Source organism: Ruditapes philippinarum, unplaced genomic scaffold (genome assembly GCF_026571515.1).
Source record: "Ruditapes philippinarum isolate M1 unplaced genomic scaffold, ASM2657151v2 ctg3247_1_1_1_1, whole genome shotgun sequence".
Classification (NCBI taxonomy): Eukaryota; Metazoa; Mollusca; class Bivalvia; order Venerida; family Veneridae; genus Ruditapes; species Ruditapes philippinarum.
In genome coordinates this window covers 143259-170699 of record NW_026863213.1, presented here as the reverse complement: position 1 = coordinate 170699, position 27441 = coordinate 143259, and the positions used below count along the sequence as shown (strand labels likewise).

General features: G+C 34.4%; 1 protein-coding gene across 4 annotated transcripts; it reads left to right on the top strand.

The window, feature by feature from the left end:
• The first annotated feature begins 684 nt into the window (after positions 1–684).
• LOC132721496 (thymidylate synthase-like) lies at positions 685–27326 on the top strand. 4 transcript variants are annotated; one of them, XR_009624468.1, is made up of 10 exons: positions 685–804; positions 14352–14487; positions 19811–19938; positions 20578–20754; positions 21415–21585; positions 22048–22148; positions 22420–22494; positions 23075–23146; positions 25784–26168; positions 26218–27326. XR_009624468.1 is itself a non-coding variant. In XM_060705812.1 (9 exons), exons 2-9 carry the CDS (start codon positions 14372–14374, stop codon positions 25919–25921), a joined length of 978 nt encoding a protein of 325 aa, XP_060561795.1. In that variant the 5' UTR covers positions 685–804; positions 14352–14371; the 3' UTR covers positions 25922–27326. The 4 variants fall into 4 exon arrangements, 3 of the variants coding, with proteins under 3 accessions (XP_060561795.1, XP_060561797.1, XP_060561796.1); XM_060705812.1 differs by having other exon boundaries at positions 25784–27326; XM_060705814.1 differs by lacking the exons at positions 685–804; positions 14352–14487 and adding an exon at positions 15204–15227 and having other exon boundaries at positions 25784–27326.
• The last annotated feature ends 115 nt before the right edge of the window (positions 27327–27441 follow it).

Here is a 27441-nt window from a genome sequence, read left to right as displayed (position 1 = left end):
TTGCAGTTCGTTCTCTAGAAATGACTACATTAGATGTCATCAACTTTTGTACATAAAGACTTAAAATTAATTTCTGAGAGACATGCCTGCTGCTGTCAATTGTAAACATTTCATAGACACGGATATTTATATTACATATTTCATTACTCAGTGAAATATATACAAATTGCCATTAAATAATTCTGAAAATGAATATCATAAACAAAAAAAAACAGCAACGAAAAATAACCCTCAAAAGTTAAAAAAAAAAACAACAGCAAAAAACCCACAACAAAAACAATTTCAAAAAAAACAAAAAAAACGTAGGACAGATACAGGTCTGCATCATGTAGGGTGCTTCAAAGTGATGTGATAGTTATGTATGGCAAACACTTCATTGGCTGAATTAACAGTAGAATTTCAAAAATACTTCAAGAGGTTTGAAACCCTTTATTTTAAGTGGCCGTGACAAAAGATACTAATGATATTCGTTAATTGTACTTTTCCAAGATTGAAATGAAGCTTTTTTATTGTTAAATTTAAGATAATTTTGACAGAAATATTAAATAAAGATTAAAATTAATACATATTTTTTTTGAATATTAAATTAAAGCCCGTGTTAATATAAATGACTTGTCCACTTGTAGGCGAACATAATTATGTACTTCCTCACGCGTATATTGTGGTTCTTTGCGAATGAAAGAAAAGTGCCGGTTTTTTACTCACAAATTAAATGTTATGTTTAAAATTAGACATTACCCAAAGATTGCGCGGGAAAAATAAAAGTAAACAATAGAATCGCTCCCTGAAGAAATTATTGTAGAGGTAATATTTGTAGGAAATATTATGTTATTCATGTACAATGCATATTTTATGAATTACCAATGTGACAAGTTACCTTTTACGACTCACTTAGCATGAGGTGTTAGAATGCAGGGGCATAGCTTGAAAGCGACCAATTAATGTGTACAACCACAGGAGCTTGAAATTCTATCAATAATCGCTCAAAAGTCCGATTTAAAAAAAAAATCCATATAGGTATGGATTTTTTTTTTTAAATCAGACTTTTGAGCGATTTTTTTTTATATATAGGTATGGATTTTTTTTTTAAATCGGACTTTTGAGCGATTATTGATAGAATTTCAAGCTCCTGTGGTACAACTAGTGCTAGAGGGTTTTTAGCTCGACTATTGGCAGAATAATCGAGCTAATGCCGTCACCCATTTGTCTGCATCACCCATTTGTCTGCGTCGGCGTTCCTGTGGTTACATTTTTGCATGTAAGCAAGTATCTCCATTACTACTGAAGGGAATGCATTGAAACTTCACACACTTGTTCTCTGTAATTATCTGTGATTGACACAAGTCCCATAACTCTGATCAGTCTTTCCGAAAGACCGTCGGACCGTCGTCCCTGACCGGTAAAAAATCAGAAGGTCCGATAAAAATATATGTATTGACAGCCCGACGGTCCGGTAAAAAATTAAGGTTTTATAAAAACCTTACATTCAACATTTTGCAAAGGCCGATCATTTACCTAAATTTAGACAATGTAAGCTCGTGCAATGCTTGTCAACTGTTATGCATTCTCATAATGCAAACTTTTATGTAACAACGCAAGATTAGGGTTGGATATCATTTAGAATGAAACGATACGATACGATACCGATACTCGTGAAACGATACGGTATTTTATCGATACCGATACTCGATACTTGAAAGTGTATGTTTGAGCAGCCCTTTTCATTATTGCTATTGTATTGTAGGTATTTTATTTTGATTTGTTTTATAATGAAATAAAAATTATATTCAAGCTTCTTTGTGAAATTGCTTACTATATTCTATATTCTTTGAGCAGTTTTTCGGCTTCAACGAGTCAAATAGAGTACATCGTTTTATTTGTAAATTGTGTTTCAGTCTCAGGTATTTTATTAAATTACTGGTATTTCCACCTTTCCCAAGGCAAAACGTTTGGAAATAAATGCAAACACCACCTCCTTTAGGAGTGAAATGTGCCCTGACCGGAGACCGCTTTGATCGAGACCCCACCATAATATATATATTGTTGACATCAGCAACGACATGTATAAAATTCGAATATTTTAATAAATATTGCAGAAATGTTTAATAGCAAGTAACAATAATTTTTGGGAATAAAAACCGAATAATACATCAAAAAGTGATCAACAAATGCTGTATCAAGTATTTGAATTTATGCAGCATGTTACTATATACGAATATCGCCGCTACCACGTGCACTCGGTAGTGATCTCCCTTGACTTGCACTACGGACATTTCGGACCATGGCCATTTCGCATTCTTTTTGTGATATTATTGACGTAAATAATCGTTAATTTTATTCATTTTCCTTTGTTTTTTTGTAAATATTCTTTGCTTTTAATTTTGAAAATACCGTAAAAAATACCGGTACTTTTTGAAACGGTATGTACCGGTAAATTATGAAACGGTTTTCGGTACGGTCTAAGTACTGGTTATCGGTATCCAACCCTACGCAAGATAAAAATATCCGACAACTAGTACAATTAAAAGTCAATAAGCGGCTGCGTAAATTACATAAGCGGCCCAGATGTGAAAGTTCACCCGCTATTAGTTTGTTTACACAGTTGAAAGTGTCAGTGTATTAATTGGAACAATTTTCGTCTTTAATCCACAGACTTAGAGTAATGCTAAATTACCTGTGTGCTCAACTGGTGCTTAGCAGCGAATTACAAGGGGAGGAATCACGCCGTTCGTTACCCAAACAAACAAGATGGCGGATGCAGCCAAAAAGTAGGTTTTTCCCTTTTTTCTCTGAAATTCATGATGTTCTTGTGTAATGGTACATATAACAACCTTCTACACAATTTTCCTGGCACACAGAAATTTATTTCATGGTGTTTCGTCCCGTACTTCTTCTGAAATGCGCGTCACCAGATTCGAAGCGAGAGAATTTTCCACCGGTTTGATCGTGGTAACGTACGGCTTCTTCACTCAAATTCTCTGTTTCTTTACATATGTGTATATTAACTGAAACCACTGACTTTAAAAAGTTGTAATATGTTGTCAAGTAATCATTCATGCCCATTTTGGCTAGATTTACTGATGTAAATATTAATATCGGGGCATTTTCCGGAAATGATAACGTATGGCGTATAAAATATCAATGATAACGTACGGCGCATTTTTCTACTTGGTGGATTTCTATTTGTCCAGTCTTCTTCTTCTTCTTCCGGGTAATGTGCTGGGCCCCTCTGGAGCATTGTCGCACAATTGTGACTATTTACATGAGTGAAGGGAACATCAAGTGCAGCTAAAAACAGGTTAAAAACACCATGCTCCAGAGTTACTCGTGCAGCGCACCCATCCTCGTCTTGAAGACCTCTAGGGACGGGGCTGTCATCACGACTTCTGGTAGGCTGTTCCAAAGTCGGATCCCAGAAGGAAAGAGCGAAAACTTGTATGAGTTGACACTGGTAAAGGGTTGTAGGTACCTGTTGGCATGGCCTTGGGTGTGTACTCCAGCAGGGATCAGTATGTGATGGGCTCGGATATCCACCAGGCTGTTAATGACTCTGTACATCATCACTGCTTTGGTTTGCTGACGGCGGGCTTCTAGAGTGTCCCAGCTTAGAGCTTCCATCATTGAAGTAACGCTCCTGGTGTAACGATAATCACCTGTGCAGAACCTGGCTGCTCTTCGTTGGCAGTTCTCGAGCTTACTGATGTTGGCCTTGGTGTGTGGGTCCCATACTGATACTGTATATCCCATACAGTCAGCTGATAATAAATTATTTGTATGTAGGAAATGATAGATATTTGAAAAAAAAGTTTGTCATTTCAGAAATAAATTATTGAACAATGGTGCACCATCGGGTATAATCTTTCTAGCTGGTGGCATAATAGATATTCGTTGTAAATATACCAAGTAAAACACACGTTTATAGTTTGAGAATATTTTTGTATAAAAAATGCAGAATGGAAAGAAAAGCCTCCACTTTCAGGAAACATTTGTGTATTGTTGTCTTCACATTAAATTTCGCCAGTGCTGTGTGATAATTATGGTCTTATCCCCTTATCAGAAAGAAGAAATGCATTCACCAGAGCAAAAATGTTGAAATGGTACGGAAGACTTGATATATTTTCTTTTCCAAAATTACTTTAACAAATTACTGATAAGAAAATCTTAGTATTTGAACCACGTCAAACATAAACAAAACGAAAAGTGATTGCGAAGAGGAGATGAGCCTGTGTTTATACAATCTGGTCGCTCATTAAAAAAATACATAAAAGAGAATAATGAATGAGTATAGGTTCTATATTGAATTTATTGAATTAGTTAGAAAATAATGTTTTGCGAAAAAGTTCAATAAATTTATTAAATAAGAAATTTCCAGTTTATTTGACGAAACGTTTTCTATTTAGCATGACGTTGTGCCACTATGACGTCAGATATATTTGCACGATATATATCCTTACAGTTTTTTATTATAAATGATTTGATTAAAACAATTACATCCAATTCATAAATTTGCCTATCATATTTTGGCTTTTTTTCTCGCAAACGCCCCAACAAAAACAATCAATCTCTTACAAAATAGTATTGCAGGTATCAGCAATAAAAGAGTGTCATTGAAATTTGCGGTAAACATTTTACCGACCATGATAAAGTTTCATATCGGATTTGGATTTCGATGTTTTATCCATGTCCGAGAACCCGTCTGAAATCATTAAAGCTAGACCGCTCATGAATGCGCTCAGATGACGTCATTATCTTTATGAAAGAACAGCTGTACAAGTTACTACGCTACTATGATAATAGTGTTTACAAAGTATATGTTAGTAACGTATTATCATAGTAGCGTAGTAATCAGTGTTCATCTGTGTTGTTCTACAGAATTTAGAAACTTTGACAGGAGCGATAGCAGCCGGAGAATGTTTCTTATTTCCGTAGAACAGCTACGGATGAATACTAACATACTTAGTGTCAAGCTTTATTTGGCTTCATTAATATTTACTTTCTTTCGTCACTATACTTGTCTATTTTACGTACACATTTCTATGAAGCACTATGAAAAAAAGAAGTTTATGTAGTGTCCAAATTTATTTCTCACCCAATGAAAGCGCTGTATTTCTTAAAAAAAATATGTTCGTTAATTTTCATTGATGAACAAAAGATGATACTTTATCGAATTCCGTTCATAGTCGATTTCTCATTTTCATAATAATTCATAGAACAGCATAGTGACGTAATAAAGTGCCAAAAATGCTTGACGCTTAGTATGTTAGTATTCATCCGTAGCTGTTCTACAGAAATTAAAACATCTTTCTGCCGCTATCGCTCCCGTCAAAATCTATAATTTCTATAGAACAGTATGGATGAGCACTAACATATACATAGATATTTGAAATTTGTGATCAAGTTTCACTTTGACGAAACTTTAAGATCACCAAAGGTGGAAAAGTTGCTCTATACTCGAGTATGATATGCAAGAAAACATATCACTCGTGATTACCTATCGGATTTTAATATCCATCCCACTGGCACCTGCACAAGGGCTTACGTTAGTAAGACTCGTTACAGCCCAGTGCGAAAGAGCCCTCGGATCGGATATTTCTATCCGATACAAAAGCACATGACAGATATTATGCAAACAATAAATAATATTCAGTTTCTTTATTTGGTTCTACGCATCCTAACTGGTAACATAACTTTTCTCTTATATAGAAAATCAATTAAGCAGACTAAAATGTGCCGTACGTTATCATTGATATTTTGTGCGCCATACATTATCATTTCCGGAAAATGCCCCGATTTTAATATTTTCAGCGGTTATTCTAGCCAGAATGGGCATGAATGCTTAGATGCAGACATATTACAACTTTTTAATGTCAGTGATTTCAGTTAATATACACATATGTAAACAGAACAGTGAATTTTAGGGAAGAAGCCGTACGTTACCACGATCAAACCAGTGGAAAATTCTGTCGCTTCGAATCTGGTGACGCGCATTTCAGAAGAAGTACGGGACGAAACTTCATGAAATAAATTTCTGTGTGCCAGGAAAATTGTGGAGAAGGTTGTTATATGTACTTTTACACAAGAACATCACGAATTGCAGAGAAAAAAGGGAAAAACCTACTTTTTGGCTGCATCCGCCATCTTGTTTGTTTGGGTAAAGAACGGCGTGATTCCTCCCCTTGAATTAGGGATATGAAAGATCGTCCAAGATGTTGACAAAAATTAAACTATACTGTGAAGGTGCCAAAATCATTGAACAATTATTAAATCTGTCAACTTCACTAAATTACCGATATATATAATTCTGTATATATATGAATATGCCAGACTGTTGCTAAAATTTACCCTCTCATTTTGCTAGTATATAGTCTGTATGGAATTAAAGTTTAAATAGCAAAATCCATTGAATACATGTATAACAATATTTATGTTTACTGTACATTTTGATTGCGGTGAAAAAAGATAACTTCACTTCATTGATAATATAATTTTCTTTTTGTACACAAATTTTTTGACTGCTGACACTTATCAAGTGACTCAAAATGCTATACCAATCCGTTTTTTTTTCGGTCCAGTAAAAATTTTCAGTTTACAGGACCTACTGTCCAGTAAAACTCAGAAGTCTTTTGCATAGACTGTCTGATTTGCTTTTTTGCATAATTATGCCCCTTTTTCGACTAAGAAATTCTTGGTTAAGTTTTAGCGTGTAAGCTGGTATCGCCATAACTACTGAAGGGTTTGTGCCCCTTTTTTTTTTTGACAATTTGATGCAATCATAATAATAAAGCAGTGTTTACTCGATAAAACATCTTAATAACAAGCCTTTGTACCTTTTTGGACAATTTATGTGTTCATATAGGTAAGCATTATTATACTCAATGAAATACCCTTGTGACAACTTTTTTGAATAGTCGAGCGTTACTGTCCTCCAACAGTTCTTGTTTGAAAATAAAATATGTCCACACTTACAGCTACCTCAGTGCCAAACTTAAGTGTATTGTGACATTTTGACAAAAACGTTTTTTTATGCCCCTGGGCATATAGTAATTGAACCGTCCGTCCGTCCGAGTGCACGAGGGGGTGGAGGGTACTAAATGGTACTAAATACACAACAACTACCAATCCTACTCACTCCATAATATGTATTGTTGGGTATTTTCATTGATTGTTGGGTACTTTTTTTTACACAGTAAAATACCCAACAAGAATACAAATGTAAGAACTTCCGTCTGTCCGTAAGAGGTTAACCTAGAACGGCAAGTTGGATTTTTCTTAAGTTCTACCTGTACCAATGGCTTCTAAGTTTACACACTTACTAATCAATACAAAGTACATGATCTGGGCAAGTTACATAACTCTGGCTTTCATATTTACCAAGTTATTGCCCTTTTCAGCACTTAGAAAATGAATAATGGTTAACCTAAAACGGCAAGTTGGAAATATCTTAAGTTCTATCTATACTTTATGACTTTATAATTTCCACACTTACTTATCAATATAAAGTACATGATATTGCCAAGTTATATAACTATGTCATCCATATTTCCTATTTATTTTCCTTTTTTCACTTTGAAAATAGGGCCTTGTCTGGTTAACCTATTTCGGCAAGTTGGATTTATCTTAAATTTCTCCTATTTGCTTAATTTCTTTAATGATATCTTTCATATTTAGTAGGTGGATACCTTTGATGGTCCTCTAATTTTTTGTGGAGTAAGCGGTCTCTAGGGTCAAGGTCACTGGTTTAAAAAATAAATATAAACATTTTTGCTCATACAGCCTTTCTTCTTGGTTTAATACAAACATGTCAAGGGAGGTCCTCCTTCTTTGGGCGTAGAAAGGGGTCATTTGGGTCAAGGTCAATGTTACCAATGTCAAGGTCACCAATGTAAAAAATAGATTTTTACATTTTTAGCTCGACTTTTCTATGAAAAGGGGAGCTATCCTACTCGCCCCGGCGTCGGCGTCGGCGTCACACCTTGGTTAAGTTTTTCGTACCACCCCACTTTATTTCAGAAGTATTACAAGTATGGCTTTGAAACTTACCATACTTGTTCACCATCATAACCTCCATCTACAGACAAGAGTACATAACTCTGTCAAGGTTTTTGACAGAATTATGGCCCTTTTTTGACTTAGAAAGTGTATTGAGCTTGGTTAAGTTTTTTGTACCACCTCACTTTATTTCAAAACCATTGGAGGTATTGCTTTGAAACTGACCATACTTGTTTACCATCACGACCTTCATCAACAGACAAGAGGACATAACTCTGTCAAGGTTTTTGACAGAATTATGCCCCTTTTTGACTTAGAAAATACATTGAATATGGGTAAAATCCACTTATTGCCTTAACCTTTGAGATATTGCTTTGAAACTTTTAATGCTATTTCACATCATTACCCCATCTGTACGCAAGAGAAGGTAACTCTGTCAAGGATTTGTTTTAAAAATTAAGGCCTTTTATCGACTTAGAATCTTGGTTAAGTTTTTAGTACCAGTCCACTTTTTGACTGAACTGTTTGAGATATTAATTTGAAAGTTGGAATACTTGTTTACAATCATGATTCCCAAACATGTCCAGGAGAAGGTAATTCTGTCAAAGATTTTATTTGAATTATGGCCCTTAACTGTCAATGTTTTGTATTATAGGCAAGCACTAAAAAACTTAAAAAATCTAAAAAAATTCATTCCTATCCACTTGTTCACTTTACCATAAATTATGTCATATAAACATTGCTGTAATATTCAAGGGTATCAAACAACTAGTTATTTTTCTCTTTTTGTACTTGAAATTAAAATCAGTAGTATATGCATATTTCACATTTTATCTCGCCTTTTACTGCAAAAACTTTTTTTATTGGCAAGCAATAAAAAAGTCGAGCGCGCTGTCTTACGGACAGCTCTTGTTACAGGTGTATTAACCTTATTCTATAATTGATCGAAACATAAAATTTGATGGAGTTAGTGGTTAGTTGGGTCAAGGTCACAAGTGCTAAAAATAGATTTTTACATATTTGCTCATACAGCCTTTATTAAGCGACAGATATATTTTATATTTGGTAGGAAGATAACTTGCATGGTATTCATCCTTTTGATTGGGGTAGGGATCAGTGGGTCAAGGTCACTTGTGCTCAAAATAGATTTTTACACTTTTGCCCATACAGCTTTTATTTATTGACGGATGTATTTCATATTTGGTAGGAAGATAACTTGCATGGTATTCTTCCTTTGGATGGAGTAAGGGGTCAGTTGGGTCAAGGTCACCAGTGCTAAAAATAGATTTTTACACTTTTGCCCATACAGCCTTTATTTATTAGCTCGACTTTTCTATGAAAAGGGGAGCTATCCTACTCGCCCCGGCGTCGGCGTTGGCGTCACACCTTGGTTAAGTTTTTCGTACCACCCCACTTTATTTCAGAAGTATTACAAGTATGGCTTTGAAACTTACCATACTTGTTCACCATCATAACCTCCATCTACAGACAAGAGTACATAACTCTGTCAAGGTTTTTGACAGAATTATGGCCCTTTTTTGACTTAGAAAGTGTATTGAGCTTGGTTAAGTTTTTTGTACCACCTCACTTTATTTCAAAACCATTGGAGGTATTGCTTTGAAACTGACCATACTTGTTTACCATCACGACCTTCATCAACAGACAAGAGGACATAACTCTGTCAAGGTTTTTGACAGAATTATGCCCCTTTTTGACTTAGAAAATACATTGAATATGGGTAAAATCCACTTATTGCCTTAACCCTTTGAGATATTGCTTTGAAACTTTTAATGCTATTTCACATCATTACCCCCATCTGTACGCAAGAGAAGGTAACTCTGTCAAGGATTTGTTTTAAAAATTAAGGCCTTTTATCGACTTAGAATCTTGGTTAAGTTTTTAGTACCAGTCCACTTTTTGACTGAACTGTTTGAGATATTAATTTGAAAGTTGGAATACTTGTTTACAATCATGATTCCCAAACATGTCCAGGAGAAGGTAATTCTGTCAAAGATTTTATTTGAATTATGGCCCTTAACTGTCAATGTTTTGTATTATAGGCAAGCACTAAAAAACTTAAAAAATCTAAAAAAATTCATTCCTATCCACTTGTTCACTTTACCATAAATTATGTCATAATAAAATAATTCTTCACTAAATATCTTAATGCTCATGGCCATTGTTCACTTTAAAAATACAGAGATTCTTGTATTGCCTTTTACTGCAAAAACTTTTTTTATTGGCAAGCAATAAAAAAGTCGAGCGCGCTGTCTTACGGACAGCTCTTGTTGACATATGTATTTCATATTTGGTAAGAAGATAACTTACATGGTATTCTTTCTTTGGATAGAGTTAGGGGTCAGTTTGGTCAAGGTCACCAGTGCTCAAAATGGATTTTTACATCTTTGCCCATACAGCCTTTATTTAATGACAGATTTATTTCATATTTGGTAGGAAGATAACTTGCATGAAGTTGAATATTTTTCAACTTCACAAGTCAGAGCAATGACTTGGCAACTTATATTTTTCACAATTACAAAATGCCATGACTTTGTCAAGCTATATAACTTGTGTTTACAATTTTTTGGCAATTTTTCTGTCCATAACTGAGTGAATGGGTAAACATTTTTTGAAATATTGCTACTAACAAGAATCTGAGCCGGGGGCATTTGTGTTTAACAAACACATTCTTGTTTTGTAAATGTTGGAGTAATATGTGTATCTAAAACCATGCCATAATGAACAACTTTATGCAAATTTTAAGCAAACATCAAAATTTATTAGCATATTGACTTAAAGGTTTATATCACTAAAAGCAAAAAATATCATTGATAAATTTAGAAATAAAAAATAATGAAAAAAAAGAGATCAACAAGATAGAGCTCCAGTAACTAAACAAAGCCCTAACAACACCTTGCTACACAGGACGATCATAGCAATCATTGACTTTCCATATCAACCAGTGACTTTCAATAGCAACCATTGACTTACATAGCAACCAGAGTCTTTCCGTAGCACCCATAGACTTCCATAGCAACCACTGACTTTCCATAACAACATGTGACTTTCCATACCAATCATAGCATTTCACTGTGCAACCAGTGACTCATAACAGCAACCAGTGATGTAGTACATATGAACCATTGACATTCCATTGCAACCATAGACTTCTTTAGCAACCAGTTACTTTCTATAGCATTCAGTGACTTTCCAAAGTAACCATTACCTTTCCATAGCAACCACTGACTTTCCATAGCAACCATGAAATTCCATAGCAGGCACTGACTTTCTTCAGCAACCATTGACTTTCATAGCAAACATTGACTTTCCATAACAATGGATGACTCCTATAGCAACTGTTTGCTTTCCTTAACAACCATTGACTTCTATAGCAAACTGCAAATTTCCATAGCAACCAGTGACTTCCAAAGCAAGAGTAAGTCAACCATTGAATTTTATAGTAGCTACTGACTTCCAAGGAAGCCATTAATTTTGTACAGCAACCAGTGACTTCTTTAGAAATTATTGTCTTTCCTGAGAAATAACAACAAGTAATGTTTTTACATGTGCACTATTTCATAATGGAATTAAAAATTTTGTGAAATAATAAGATATACATAAAATAACATGAAATATTTTTATTCAGTTTCACCATAAATGGCAAAACGTTAGTTTTTATTGAGATCGAAATAGTTTATACAAATTTTATTGAGATCGAAATAGTTTATACAAATAGTCTTGTTCCTTGTCGATAAGAGTATTTATATTCAAGTGAGTGATATTAGGGCAGTTATGGCCCTCTTGTTCCCAATTCCAACTGAGTTGGTGGCATTGGAAAAAGTTAATATAGCCTGCCCAGGGCCTTTTTACCCTTCTTTGCTGTAGCCTGTATCAGGCTACTTCCCCAAGCCAAATGACTACCTTTTTTCCCCAAAAAACAGTCTAAAATTCCCCTTCTGGCAAATATTTCCCCTTTAACTGAAGAATAAAACTTGTAAACAAACTTTCTAGTTTAAAAATAGATAATTGTTTTGTCCAATGAAAGCTAATAATTCAATAACCCAATAGAGGGATACCTTGATTTAATACAATTGATGTTAACTCAGAGCCTCAGTCTGAGTTTGCAACTTTCTAAAAACAGCATGGGAAATCCCTGCTGCCTTATTTTTTAGTGCACATGTGATTTGTTACGACAATATGGCGACCAATACGATGTCACTAATGTAAACAATGTCACAGAACAAGAAGGAAATACGATTGAGTGACGTTTGTAATTGTTTATTAAAAATTGGATGAATTGATGACCTTGTTAGTGCAAGCCCATGTGTCCGAGTAGCACAACATGCCCAACTGTTGGAAATAGCGAGCCTAGCACATCAGTGCCAGTTATACAGTGTAAACTGATAATAATGTACCCTCTGAATCAAACCAAGAACCCTCACATGACCAACGTAAAATACTATAAATAGGAAATATGAGTTAATATAAAGGGGCAATAAATTGATCTGTAAAAAATGTCTTTTACTCCTTTTGGACAGAAAGCTTAGTACTATAGTAAACCTTAAATGTGATTGGAGGAAGATATGCAAATAAATTATAATATTCCCCCGAAATGTGTGAAAATATGATATTTTCCCCAAAAGTGTGAAAATCGCGCATTTTTTCCCCACAAAAAGGGCTAGGGCCCCTTCCTCAAAACTAGTGAAAAGGCCCTGCTGCCCTACAATTGCCCTGCTCCCCAAACCATAGCAGTTCAGTGCAGCGATATCTAGCATTGAACATACATCAACCTTAGGTTTTCCTTAACATTTCAGGGATTTTTTCCAGGATTTTGGGAACATGACCCATACCCATGGAATTGGGAATTTCAGCGGTGTTTTGTTTAAAATTGGGGAAAAACTGCATAACTGAAATTTTGCAGTGATTAAATGAATGCAAACAATTACTGTCTATGATGGCATCTTCAAACATTTAAGCACTATTACAGTGAAGAAGCCCTTATTTGCAAAGATTTTAGAACTTTTATTTAATATTTTTATTTTGTAATTTTTAATTGGGAATTTTTTCCTGTGGATTGGGAAAATAATATACTATTTTCAATTGGGAATATGATCCAATAACGGCTATAAAATAAGCCAAAAGAAATCCCTGCATTTTCATCATTTCTTTTTAATGAAAGAAAGTAGGGCTATCCTACTTGTGTCGTTGTCCTCTCAGGCATCAGGGTAACATATTGGTTTAAACTACATGCAACTTCTTGTACTGCATTAGTTCTCTTAAACCACTAAAAATATTTGCTTTCAAGTCCTCTCATGTTTTTATGCTCCCCGAAAAATTTCGGGGGAGCATATAGTCGGCGCCTTGTCTGTCGGTCCGTCCGTTGTCTTGTCCGGAGCATAACTCGAAAACCCTTGGAGATAATTTGTTGAAACTTCATACAGTGGTAGAGGGCATTGAGGGGGAGTGCAGTGTCAAAGAATCATAACTCTATTTTGCCCGGTTTTTGAATTATCTCCCCTTATAGAAAAATCTTGTCCGGGGCATAACTCTAAAACTATAAGAGATATCAACATGAAACTTTGTAGGTGAATAGATCTCAATGGGTAGATGTTAGTACTAGTAGATGTGCAGTGCACAAGAATAATAACTCTTTTTGTCCTAATTTTGGAGTAATTGCCCTTTGGTAATTTTAACACTTTTAACTTTGTCCGGAACATAACTCTAAAACTATAAGAGATATCAAGATGAAACATTGTAGGTGGATAGATCTCATTGAGTAGAGGTGCAGTGCAAAAGAACGATAACTCTGTTAAGCCTCATTTTTGAATTATCTCCCCTTTTAGAAAAATCTTGTCCAGGACATAGCTGTAAAACTATAAGAGATATCAACATGAAACTTTGTAGGTAGATATATCTCAATGGGTATATGTTCAGTGCACAAGAATCATAACTCTGCCTTGCCTAATTCTGGAGTTATTGCCCTTTGTTTATTTTTACTTTTTGAAGTTGTCCGGGACATAACTCGGAAATCATAAGAGATATCATCAAGAAACTTTGTAGGTTGATAGATCACATTGATTAGAAGTGCAAAGAACAGTAACTCTGCCTTGCCTAATTTTTGAATTATTGCACTTTGAACTTTTTCCAGGGACATAACTCTGAAACTACAAGAGGTGTACTTTCCTGTGTCCAAAACCTATTCGGGAGCATCACCCGGCTCAAACCGGTCTCTTGTTAGGATTATAATTGACATTGTTAAGGACCCATTACTCTAGCTGGGATTGTGAAAGAATATTATTATAGCCCTTTTTGTGGTTCAAGTTAACCAGGACATCTAACATGTAACCTTTCTGCTTTTACAGGATTGACCAGGTCATAAAAGATGTCTGTTGAAACAAATGGAACTATTGGTGATAATATTTCTAAAATTAAACAGAATGGTCACTCGGAAGTGAATGGTCACTCGGAAGTGAATGGAAAACCAGCGAGATGTAAAAGGTATGAACGGTCAGTTTATTGTATTTTCACATATTTTTGAGCTCAGGTGAGCCATAAAAGAACCATCACATCTTTCTTGTGTTTTACATTTTATTACTAATCAAGGAAATCATTTAATGGTATCCCTTATAGTGATTTATCAGGGCTCTCTCCATCTCTCTGTTTTTGGGGGCACAGTACCTGTAGGAGCTAGGGGACATTTATGCATTGTTTTCTCTTGTATGGGAATTTCAGGCAATTTTTGCTGCACATGCATTACTATAGGGACAATACTCTTGTTGGCAATATAAATTAATATTTATTTTCCACAAAAAAAAAAAGGATATTTTTTAAGCTCCTGCTTTGGGCATAAAAAGGCAGATGAAATAATAAACAAAATGTAGTATAAGGGTAATTAAAAAAATGAAAGAAATAGGGGGAAAATATTTACTGTTTTAGGGGAGGGAGGGGGAATTTGGCAGCAATATTCATGTACATACAATATTTAACAAGTGTGATGTCATTTATATCACATTTATATCAATAAGTTTATTGTGACATGGGGGGGGGGGGAGATTTTTATGGAAATGCGTGTGATAGTGATATTACCATTAAATTGTACACTAAACTTTCTAAAGCTAAACTTTCTTTCCTACTTTTTGTTCTAACTGTACCTGTGAATAAACTTTTATAACTGTACCTGTAAATAAACTTTTATCTATGTCATAAATTTACTTCCTGAAATGAGAAGATTTGGCAAGGTATGTTAATATATGTTAAAGATTATATATGGAAAATGTTATTTTACGCTAAAAGTATCTGTTAGGTGCATGTAGATCATGATTTTAATAAAGAGCTTTGTCAATGGATATCAAATGTTGAAACGTTTTTATTCTATTATAGGATTACAAAGGTTTGGAATAATAATAATGATAATAATAATAAAATCTTTATTTAGAGATATACAGTATAGTGCAATATATATTCGGACAAAATGGCGTCGCGTCACAGCGTTGTCATCAAATGGGTCAAATGTGTACTCGGTAAATCGAGTTATAAATAGAAACGGGGTTTTTGTAGGTTATTTTTAGAATACTAAGAAATGTGACGTTTCTTACATCATGTAATTTGATTCGTCTGCTGCGTTTAAGTAAATCTAAAGAACGAAAATTAAACATGGGGCGAAAGGGAAAAGAATTAATGCCGGAGGTAAAAAAAATTGCTAAAAAATTATTTGAAGAAGGTAAAACAATTGATTTTGTATCAAATACTTTAAATGTGCCTAGATCGACGGTTGGAAGTTTAAAGAAGCGAATTGAGCAGAGAGATTCTATAGAAAATATTCCAAGAAGTGGTAGAAAACCAACTGTGACAGCAAGGGAGTATAGGAGGTTGGAAAGGTTAGTATAAAGTAATAGGAGAGACAGTTTACAAGATATAACGACTAAATTTAATGAAAACAGAGACAGGCCACTAGCTAAAAGGACATTACAATTTCATTTACATAAGCATGGATTTAGGCGACGAGTAGCAAGGAAGAAACTGACTATCCGGGAGGTAAATCGCAGGAAACGGTTGTCATGGTGCCGTGAAAAGATGAAACTTACTGTTGAAGGTCATTGGAAGAAAGTAATATTCTCTGATGAGTCAAAAATTGTTGTTGGGAAAGATTCTCGGATATATATCTGGAGAAAAAGAGGCGAGGGGTGGAGACCAGACCTGGCCGGTTCTCGACGCGTCAAGCCATGCTTCGAACTAATGATATGGGGGTGCATTACTTGGTACGGGGTTGGAACTTTAACAGCCGTAGATGGCAATATAAATGCTGAAAAATATCAGTCTATCCTCGACGACAACTTGTGGCCAGTTATCGCACGTCATTTTTCAACTGGGGGCTTTATTTTTCAAGACGATAATGCCCCAGTCCACAGCGCCCGTTCAACCCAGGAATTCCTTCATAGGAATGGAATACCAAGAATGAGTTGGCCAGCACAGAGCCCAGATATCAATATTATAGAGAATCTGTGGCTTCTGATAAAAAGAAAACTCCAGGGACGAGTAGGCCGAATAGAAAGTAGAGAAGATCTTTTCCGGGAAATTCAGTGTATATGGACAGACATTACTCCGGCATACATTCAAACCCTCTACCGGTCAATCCCAAGACGTTTATTGAGTGTAATTCGACTGAAAGGTCATCTATCCAAGTACTAGGTAAGTTACAATAGAATACAGTAAGAATTAACCGTAATATTTATCGTAAAATTTTCCTTCGCCTCCGTTATTTTTTTAGCGCGCTGCCATTTTGTCCGAATATATATTGCACTATACTGTATATATTGAATAAATTGTTTGATTCTTTGCATGCTTATATTCACACCTGTTTACATATAATGAACAGAATAGAATTTTTTTTTTACATGTTTATAGTATTTCTTCAAAATAATTTGTAATAGTAGTAAAGTACAGTCATGTAAGTGCATTTTATGTGTCAATCAGAGTATTTTACTTCCTTTATTTTAATTGTTAACATAATGCAAGTAAAAGTTGACAGAATGTTAAGGATTCTTTTAAAATTTCTGAATACAAATATCTGAAAAATCTGTAAATTTTTTACAGTAAATACATTTTTCCCCCTTTATAGTACTGTATTAACGTTTCTATTGGCTAAACTGGATAAAAAAATAATTTAGAAATAAGCTTTTAACTGCAATGCAGATTTTGATTCAACTTTATTGTGATATTGTTAGAAAATAATTAAAATAAAGTTGGTTTGTTTAACAAGATTACTGGCAGATAAGAAAATAGAAATAATTAAAAAAAAAATGTTCAGCTTTAAATTGAATTAGAATTTAGAAATAAAATTTTCACATTATTGGTGATTAATCTAGAGCTATCAGGGCCCTGTTTTAACATTTTTTTTTGCGATTACCATTTTTGGCCGGTTTGCACAGGTGCAAACCCGGGTTATAGTATGGTGAATGTCGGGCGGCGGGCGGGCGGGGAAAAATTTTTCGTAACAGTTTTCTCAACAACTACGTATCACAACCTCTTGATATTTGGTATACAGCATTGACACATGGTCCCATACCGTGGGATTCGATTTCAGGTCTGTCGCTCATCCACTTCCTGTTTATCCACTTAGTTAAATTAGTTAGATTTTTTGACATTAATGGTCAATGGTAGGAAATTTTCGTAACAGTTTTCTCAGCAACTACTTATCACAGCCTCTTGATATTTGGCATACAGCATTGACACATGGTCCCATACCGTGGGATTGGATTTTAGGTCTGTCACTTATCCACTTCCTGTTTATCCACTTAGTTAAATTAGTTAGATTTTTTGACATTAATGGTCAATGGTAGGAAATTTTCGTAACAGTTTTCTCAGCAACTACTTATCACAGCCTCTTGATATTTGGCATACAGCATTGACACATGGTCCCATACCGTGGGATTGGATTTCAGGTCTGATGCTCATCCACTTCCTGTCTATCCACTTAGTTAAATTAGTTAGATTTTTCAACATCAATGGTAGGAAATTTTCGTAACAGTTTTCTCAGCAACTACTTATCACAGCCTCTTGATATTTGGCATACAGCATTGATACATGGTCCCATACTGTGGGATTCGATTTCAGGTCTGTCGCTCATCCACTTCCTGTTTATCCACTTAGTTAAATTAGTTAGATTTTTCGACATTAATGGTCAATGGTAGGAAATTTTCGTAACAGTTTTCACAGCAACTACTTATCACAGCCTCTTGATATTTGGCATACAGCATTGATACATGGTCCCATACTGTGGGATATGATTTCAGGTCTGTCGCTCATCCTCTTCCTGTTTACCTACTGAATTAAATTTTCAACATTAATGGGTCAATGGAAAATTTTTTTCGTAACATCACAGCCTCATGAATATTTGGTGTACAAATGCAACCCGGCTTTTTCTGTCTTTGACCCATTTTTTTATATCTTTTTTAATTAGTCCATGTTATAATCTATTCTTTTTGTTTTATAAATGCTATCAGTCACTGGGGTAAGTATGTTTGCAAATATAGTATTACCTTCTTTCTTAATGCATTTTAGCAGATTTATGTAATGAATTGATATTTGATGTTTTGCACACAAAAGGCTTGTTTGTAGATCTAAGGTCAAAACAAACAGAAACTCAAAAGTCCAAAGTGAGTTATGTTGTTGTTGTTTTTTGTGTGTTCAGTCCGTAACTTTGTCTGTTGTCCTCTGTGGATTTTGTAAATGAATTATTTCTTTGTTAAAATATGCACGCAAGTGAGATGGCGTGTTATAATTTGCAAGGTCCTTGTCCATTAAGTTTAAGGTCAGACTAAGAAATTAATCATTTAAGGCACATTATGCCTCAGAAATCAATATTTTTTATGCCCCCGGGCATTTAGTAATTGAACTGTCCGTCCGTCTGTCCGTACGAGGTTAACCTAGAACGGCAAGTTGGATTTTTCTTAAATTCTACCTGTACCAATCTGGACAAGTTACATAACTATGGCTTCCATTTGCACCAAGTTATGGCCCTTTTCAGCACTTAGAAAATGAATAATGGTTAACCTAAACCGCCAAGTTGGAAATATCTTATGTTCTATCTGGTATTGGTAGGAAAATAAGTTGCATGATATTCTTCCTTTGGATGGAGTTAGGGGTCAGTTGGGTCAAGGTCACCAGTGCTAAAAATAGATTTTTTACACTTTTGCCCATACAGCCTTTATTTATTGACAGATTTATTTCATATTTGGTAGGAAAATAACTTGCATGATATTTTTCCTTTTGATACAGGTGGTGGTCAGTTGGTCAAGGTCAAGGGTGCCAATTACAGATTTCTACACATGATTGGTTTTCTTCCATACAAATTAGCTACTTCACTCTCTAAAGTTAAATTATTGACAACAGTTAGCGCGGGGGCATTTGTGTTTATCAAACACAGATTCTTGTTTTTAATTCATCAGAAAGGTCAAACATGTGTTTGATAATGTTTTAATTATGGATTTAGAGCATGATAGATATTAAACAAATTAGAAAATAGTGCTGAATACAAAGGTAGTAAAATGTCAACAAAGTAGTATTTTGACTTCAATACAAAATACTTAATCACTATAATCATACCAATTGCCAATGGTCATGCAATGAGAAACTTTTTAGAAACTTTAACGAAATACCAAATATAATAAAAGTTGAGTATATTTCTTCTTTTTCCTTGAACCCTTACAAATATCCTAGGTGAAAACAAGGTATATTTCTTCTGTTCCTTTGAATCCTTGCAAATATGTGAATACATTGTACATAACAGCTGTTGCAGCAAACTTGTTAAATGTTTTTACAGACATTCTGAGTACAACTACCTGGATGCCATTCAAGAGATTATAGATCATGGGGTGAGGAAAAGCAATAGAACAGGCACTGATACTCTGTCTATATTTGGAATGCAGATGCGATATAACCTTCGTGATGGTAAGTTGTGATTTCAAACATTGACTGTTATATTTCAAACCTTACAATACATACACCAAATCTGCAAAAACCTTTGTCAGTAGTACAGAGTCCATTCCATTCTTGTGCAGTTTAGACTTTAATATTCTGTTGTTAGATTATTTACTTCCTTATATTCAAAGTGGAATACCCGAAATTGATAATCGCCTGTTTAAAAATGTTGGCAGTTCATCAGTCAAAATATTAAATTGTATTTACATTGCATTAATTAAGGATAATTTGAAGCTTAGAAATCGATATTAAAAAAAGTTTTGAAGTGATAGTTTCCTGTTTGATCTAGCATTAAGTCTGTTGAAATTCATTACTGTATCATAGTATGATGTAATAACATATTCATGAATTAATATAATACAGTCAATAATCAGGGTTTGACTGATGCATCATGTACATAAATATTTTAAATTGAATATTTGCTATTTGATGACTTTAACTTAAGTAATTGGTACTTATGAATCCTCAGAATCTGAACAAAGAATTTTCAATATGGAAAATAGTAAAATTTAATTGACTTTCATACTCACTTTATAGTAGAATTTAGCATAATTTTGTTAGTAATTTTGTATGTATCAACTGTTACATGACATAGTGTTGTTTTTCTAGAATTTCCATTGCTGACAACAAAACGTGTTTTCTGGCGAGGTGTGGCGGAGGAACTGCTATGGTTTGTTCAGGGATGTACAAATGCCAATGTTTTAAAGGAGAAAAAAGTTAACATCTGGGATGCTAATGGCTCGAAAGAGTTTCTCTCTGGTATAGGCCTTGGTCACAGAGAAGAGGGTAATATATTATGCTTTTGTTGATAATGAAATCTGTATAGATGCGTAGATTATGACAATTCAAGTGCCATGCAATTGTTTATCTCAAAAAGCACTAATTGGTCAGAGACATAAATGGTCTAGAGGACACTGTGTCTGCTGTTATATCCAGGAGTAAGCCCTATTAGGGTAAAAACTAAGCTACTTGCATTACACAAGTATGAATAAGATAAGTTATTTTACTTGAAAATATATATTATAAGCAGTCATTGAATTAAAGATTTTGAATTTACTGGCCCAAATTCCAATTTTGAATTTATTCTACTATATGTTTAACCAGATTTTCTTAAAATTTACACTGGCCCGAACCCATTTAGCACTGGCTATGGGCCACCAGGCCAGTGCTAAATTCTATAACTGTATAAGTTAAAAACATTTACTGGAGTCTTTGCATTGTGAGGTGGTTTTGACACCTAGTGTTGCTTTAAGTTTGTAATACCCTAGGTTAGCCAAAATCTTCTTTCCTGTTACAGCACCATATGACCTACCTTGAGTTGGTGCTCCATAAAACAAAATTAACATCAGTAAATATTTTGAATTTTTTCCCTAAAAATGATGAATGTAATTGCTCATATTGAAAGTCTGTCATGTATGATGAAATATTTACATGTGATATTTATAGGAGATCTAGGCCCAGTTTATGGGTTTCAATGGAGACATTTTGGTGCAGAATATAAAGACATGCACGCTGATTATTCTGGTCAGGGTATAGATCAGCTGAAGGACGTTATCCATAAAATTAAAACAAACCCTGACGATCGTAGAATTATCATGTCAGCATGGAACCCTTTAGGTAAAGCCAGACATAGATTATTAAAACTTATAAGTCAACTTTCAAGCCAATATACAAAGTATGATATACAATGTACAGTATCAGAAACTGGCAATTATGGGTTTCAATTTCTTTTATCTTACAAAGTTTTACCATTACAACTTCACAATGTACTACTATTCAGAATAGAGTAATTGGTGTATTGTGCTTATTTTCAATATATTTAATATTTAACCATTTAGCACAAATTTATAACATCACTTGATTAGCTAGGAAATTCCCAAATATTCTTAATTCCTGAGTTACTCTATAATCACAACTGTTGTTGTGTCAGTACTGGAATAAGTAATGTTATAGATTTTTATTTTCTCCAGATTATACTAAGTTAATAATGTGTTCATGACACTGATCTACAATTTGTGCCTCAGCTTTAGGAGTGAAAAAAAGTTCAATTTTATGAAAACTATGAAATGTTTATTTCAGATTTAGACAAGATGGCACTGCCCCCTTGTCATTCATTTGTACAGTTCTATGTTAGTAATGGAGAACTTTCCTGTCAGCTTTATCAGAGATCAGCTGATATGGTAATGTACTAACAAAGTAAATAAGATAAATAAGTTAAATGATGAAATACAGAAAAGTATAAGTTGAACTAGTATTCCCTGTTATGATTGTGTTTAAAGTTAATACTGTTGAAAAACTTGTAAATTTTTATGTGATTTTGAACATAAATGTAGTTTCATGCTTTCTTGGAGTAAAAAAGTAAGTTTTAATTTAGATACAATGAAAGAAAAATTTTATCCAAAAAAAATAATGCTGAAAATGATCATGCCATCTGCTTTTTGTTTGTTACAGGGTCTTGGTGTTCCGTTCAACATAGCAAGTTATTCTCTACTAACATATATGATAGCTAAAGTTACAGGTCTAAAGGTTTGTACAAATACGTTCAGTCCTTAAATTATTAAGATTTCATAGATTCTCTTATTTCAAATTTTATTAAAGAAGGGCAACTTTTATTGATTCATTTCATGATCAAAGATGATCCATCTGAACTTCTTTGGTTGATACTTAGTTTGGTTTTGTTACCGGTAGCTTATATTTGATTTTAGAAATTACTTTTGAAAATGTTTGGTTATACAGTCAGCATGTTGGATTCATTAATTAAAATGTTGGATGAAACTAAAAAAAATGACCAGTTTAAGCAAGTAACTGTTCACGTCACAGACAGGCTGTTATCATTATGATTCAGCAATTACTGTATGGATGATGGGTCTGAAGCATAATACATTGATTTTAGCAATTATAAGTGTTGAATATCACTCAACCTGGTGCTTGCGGGCGTCAGCCTGAAAGCTGTTGAACTTTTTCATTATCCCTCATGTACGGTTGTACAGACTCCTTTAAACCAAGTCTGCGATTTTCATGTAATTTTGGTGATTTTGATGCTTCTGAGGGATCGCTTTTTTCCAGATATATTCATTTAATATATCTTTTGAATTTTCCATTTCAGCCTGGGGATTTTGTACACACTCTGGGAGATGCTCATGTTTATGTTAATCATATAGATGCATTAAAAGAACAGGTAAAATCTTGAAGTTTTCTAAGACAAATATTTTGAACAATAATATCTTCTCAGAGATTGTATTTATTTTGTTCTTCTAGATGTTGATACTTACTTTATCAAGGGACATACAGCAGTTGTCCTTAAAGACAGTTTATATTTCTGTAAATGTGATAGTTTAACCCATTGCTTCATGAGCATTTTGTGAAAAATGGCTGTTTTCATTGAAAAGTCTCCCGTTACAAGTTCAAATTGCTATAATACTATAAAAACTGCTTCAACACTAATCAAACTTGGCACAAATGTTGACTGGACCATTGTCCTTGCAACAACATGCTCAGGCTTAAATTTTCTGTTACCATGGCAACGAGGGGACATCTCAAAATTGCCAAAAATCACTATTTTGCGTTGATTTTTTCCATCAAAATTGATTTCAAAGTGCTGCAACTTCTCAATGGATTGAGATAGAGTCAAATGCTTTTCAGCGTTGTTTACACGTTACCTTATGATCAATCTGGGGTCATTTACAGCCTCTCACAAGTCCAAAATTTTCTTGGCGATGAGGGGGACTTCGCCCCCGTTCAAACCCCCCCAAACAGAAGGGGGCACATCCCCCTTCTGGCAACCCCCTGATGTATCTTTTGGTTGGGGGGCCGCGCCGAAAAAAGGGTCACTTTTTTTAACAACATTTCTCAAACAAAAACAAGTGTTTGGGGCCTAAATAAGGCATTTTTTCATCATTTGAGACAACAAAAAGGGGGGGGGGGTGAAAAAGGCGTTAAAAGGCGTGTATATGAAGTAATGGGTTAACAGAAAATGATGAAAATACTTGAAATTACCCTAAATCGCGTTTTTTCATGTTTAAACATGGCCTGTCATATAAATTTGAAGAAAAATTGTTGTTTTGTAGATTTTTTGATTTTTTTCATTAACCCATTGCTTCATGAGCATTTTGTGAAAAATGGCTGTTTTCATTGAAAAGTCTCCCGTTACAAGTTCAAATTGCTATAATACTATAAAAACTGCTTCAACACTAATCAAACTTGGCACAAATGTTGACTGGACCATTGTCCTTGCAACAACATGCTCAGGCTTAAATTTTCTGTTACCATGGCAACGAGGGGACATCTCAAAATTGCCAAAAATCACTATTTTGCGTTGATTTTTTCCATCAAAATTGATTTCAAAGTGCTGCAACTTCTCAATGGATTGAGATAGAGTCAAATGCTTTTCAGCGTTGGTTACACGTTACCTTATGATCAATCTGGGGTCATTTACAGCCTCTCACAAGTCCAAAATTTTCTTGGCGATGAGGGGGACTCCGCCCCCCTTCAAACCCCCCAAACAGAAGGGGGCACATCCCCCTTCTGGCAACCCCCTGATGTATCTTTTGGTTGGGGGGCCGCGCCGAAAAAAGGGTCACTTTTTTTAACAACATTTCTCAAACAAAAACAAGTGTTTGGGGCCTAAATAAGGCATTTTTTCATCATTTGAGACAACAAAAAGGGGGGGGGTGAAAAAGGCGTTAAAAGGCGTGTATATGAAGTAATGGGTTAACAGAAAATGATGAAAATACTTGAAATTACCCTAAATCGCGTTTTTTTCATGTTTAAACATGGCCTGTCATATAAATTTGAAGAAAAATTGTTGTTTTGTAGATTTTTTGATTTTTTTCATTAACCCATTGCTTCATGAGCATTTTGTGAAAAATGGCTGTTTTCATTGAAAAGTCTCCCGTTACAAGTTCAAATTGCTATAATACTATAAAAACTGCTTCAACACTAATCAAACTTGGCACAAATGTTGACTGGACCATTGTCCTTGCAACAACATGCTCAGGCTTAAATTTTCTGTTACCATGGCAACGAGGGGACATCTCAAAATTGCCAAAAATCACTATTTTGCGTTGATTTTTTCCATCAAAATTGATTTCAAAGTGCTGCAACTTCTCAATGGATTGAGATAGAGTCAAATGCTTTTCAGCGTTGGTTACACGTTACCTTATGATCAATCTGGGGTCATTTACAGCCTCTCACAAGTCCAAAATTTTCTTGGCGATGAGGGGGACTCCGCCCCCCTTCAAACCCCCCCAAACAGAAGGGGGCACATCCCCCTTCTGGCAACCCCCTGATGTATCTTTTGGTTGGGGGGCCGCGCCGAAAAAAGGGTCACTTTTTTTAACAACATTTCTCAAACAAAAACAAGTGTTTGGGGCCTAAATAAGGCATTTTTTCATCATTTGAGACAACAAAAAGGGGGGGGGGGGTGAAAAAGGCGTTAAAAGGCGTGTATATGAAGTAATGGGTTAATGCTTCTTCTTCTGGAACCGGAATTAATTTGCCTTTGCCATCAGTATACAGTAGTGGAGTTTTAAAATTTTCACTTTGGTGTCCCTAAAATTGATTAGACAATCTCAAAAATTGAAGCTAGGCAATGCAAGAATTTTATGTACTAATTTTGATGATTATCTAATCTTAACATCAGCTTCTAACTTGTTCAGGTGGTCACAATTATTTGAACTACCTTTAATCTTAGTTTTAGTCATCCCTATGTAGATTTGTAGACCAAAATGATCTTATCTAGGACAAATGTCAGTTTTATTTCTAATCATTTAACAGTCTTTGCTTTTGAAATGAATAAACTTTTATATTTTTCTAGTTAAAAAGAGAACCAAGACCCTACCCAACACTTGAGATAAAGAGGGACGTGACAGATATAGATGACTTCAAAATGGAGGACTTTGAAATTGTTGGATACAAACCTTATCCTAAAATACAGATGGATATGGCAGTGTAATGTGCTATCTTCTCTCAAAATGTGCATAGAGTCTACAACTAAAAGTGCAATGCAAAGAATTTGACAGTAGGGTCTGAGCTATGACAATAAAATAGTTTTTGCAATATAAAACATATTAAATAAGCCCCAGACTATGTTATTATAAGTTTGCAATATAAAACATGCAATATTAAAGCACAGGATTATACAGTATAGGTTTTGCAATAGAAAACATGTTATATTAAAGCCCCAGCCTATGACATTATAGGTTTTGCAATATAAAACATGTTATATTAAAGCCCCAAACTATGGCATAGGTTTTGCAATATAAAGCATGTTAAATTATATAACAATATTGATTTTATATTGTTGATTTACATTGGTGTTCTTAATGGTTGAAGAAGTTTTATGTGTTCAGAATTGAGTACCGCTCAAGTCGGTGCTAGCGGGAGTGAGGGATGTTGCACTTTGCACTTATACATTATCCCTCATGTACAGATTAAATTGAGCCAAGTCTACAATTTTCATGTAATTTTGTTGTTTTTAATGCATCCAAAGAATCAATTTTTTCCAGATATTTATAAAAAAAGAGACACTTGATATTCTGAAATCCTGACACATCATTTTTAGGTGATTTCCCTTAACTTTCTGTGACAGAAGGTGACTTTGCTACCAGTGTAGAGCTAGGCCTGCACATCTGTGTAGTCTAATCAGGCTTTAAGTACATGAACTGTTGGTATCTCGAATGTTGTCTTTCAATATTGAAATCTTATTATGGTTGTCTTGCTGTAATGCTTTCCTGCCAAAAAATTTCTAACATCGGTCAATATCGTAATAAATCGGTCATTTCCAGAACATTATTTTTCGGTATTCAATAATTTTTTAACCGTTGATAACCGGAATTAATTACAAAGCAATAAAGGATGAGTGATTGTAAAAAATCTAATGCCCAAAATTTTGAAAAAATAACGTTCAGGAAATAACCAATTTGCTATGAAATTGGCTGATATTATAATTTTTTGGCGGGAAAAGCATTACAGTAAGACTACCTTAAGGTCAAGTGTACTGTTGCCTAAATTCAAAGCTAGAAAATACTTCACAGAAATTCAACAGGTTAAGGTCAAAATCTGGTTGGTATTTCATTGTGATGATGTGTTTTGAACCAATAATCTGTTGCCATTTGATCTGAAGAAGTTTATTACAAATGAGGACTTCAAACATTACTTCTAGTATAATATACATGATTCAATGTTAATAAATTGTCAATGATATGCAAAGAAAATTTCAGTTTCTTCAAAAGGGAGAACATTATTAAATATTTTCTTCGATGAAATGTTCATTGGTCTTCATAGTTCATCTACTTAATATTAGAATTATAAAAGAAAAATTCTGTTATTTAGAGGAATAAAAGTAATATTTCAAACAACATTGTAAACTTGTTTTATTCGTGATCACACTGATGGTTTGGATGTGATCATTTGGTGTTGATGTGTTATAGGAGACAATTGAAAATACCGAATATTTTCTAAGCTTAGAACATT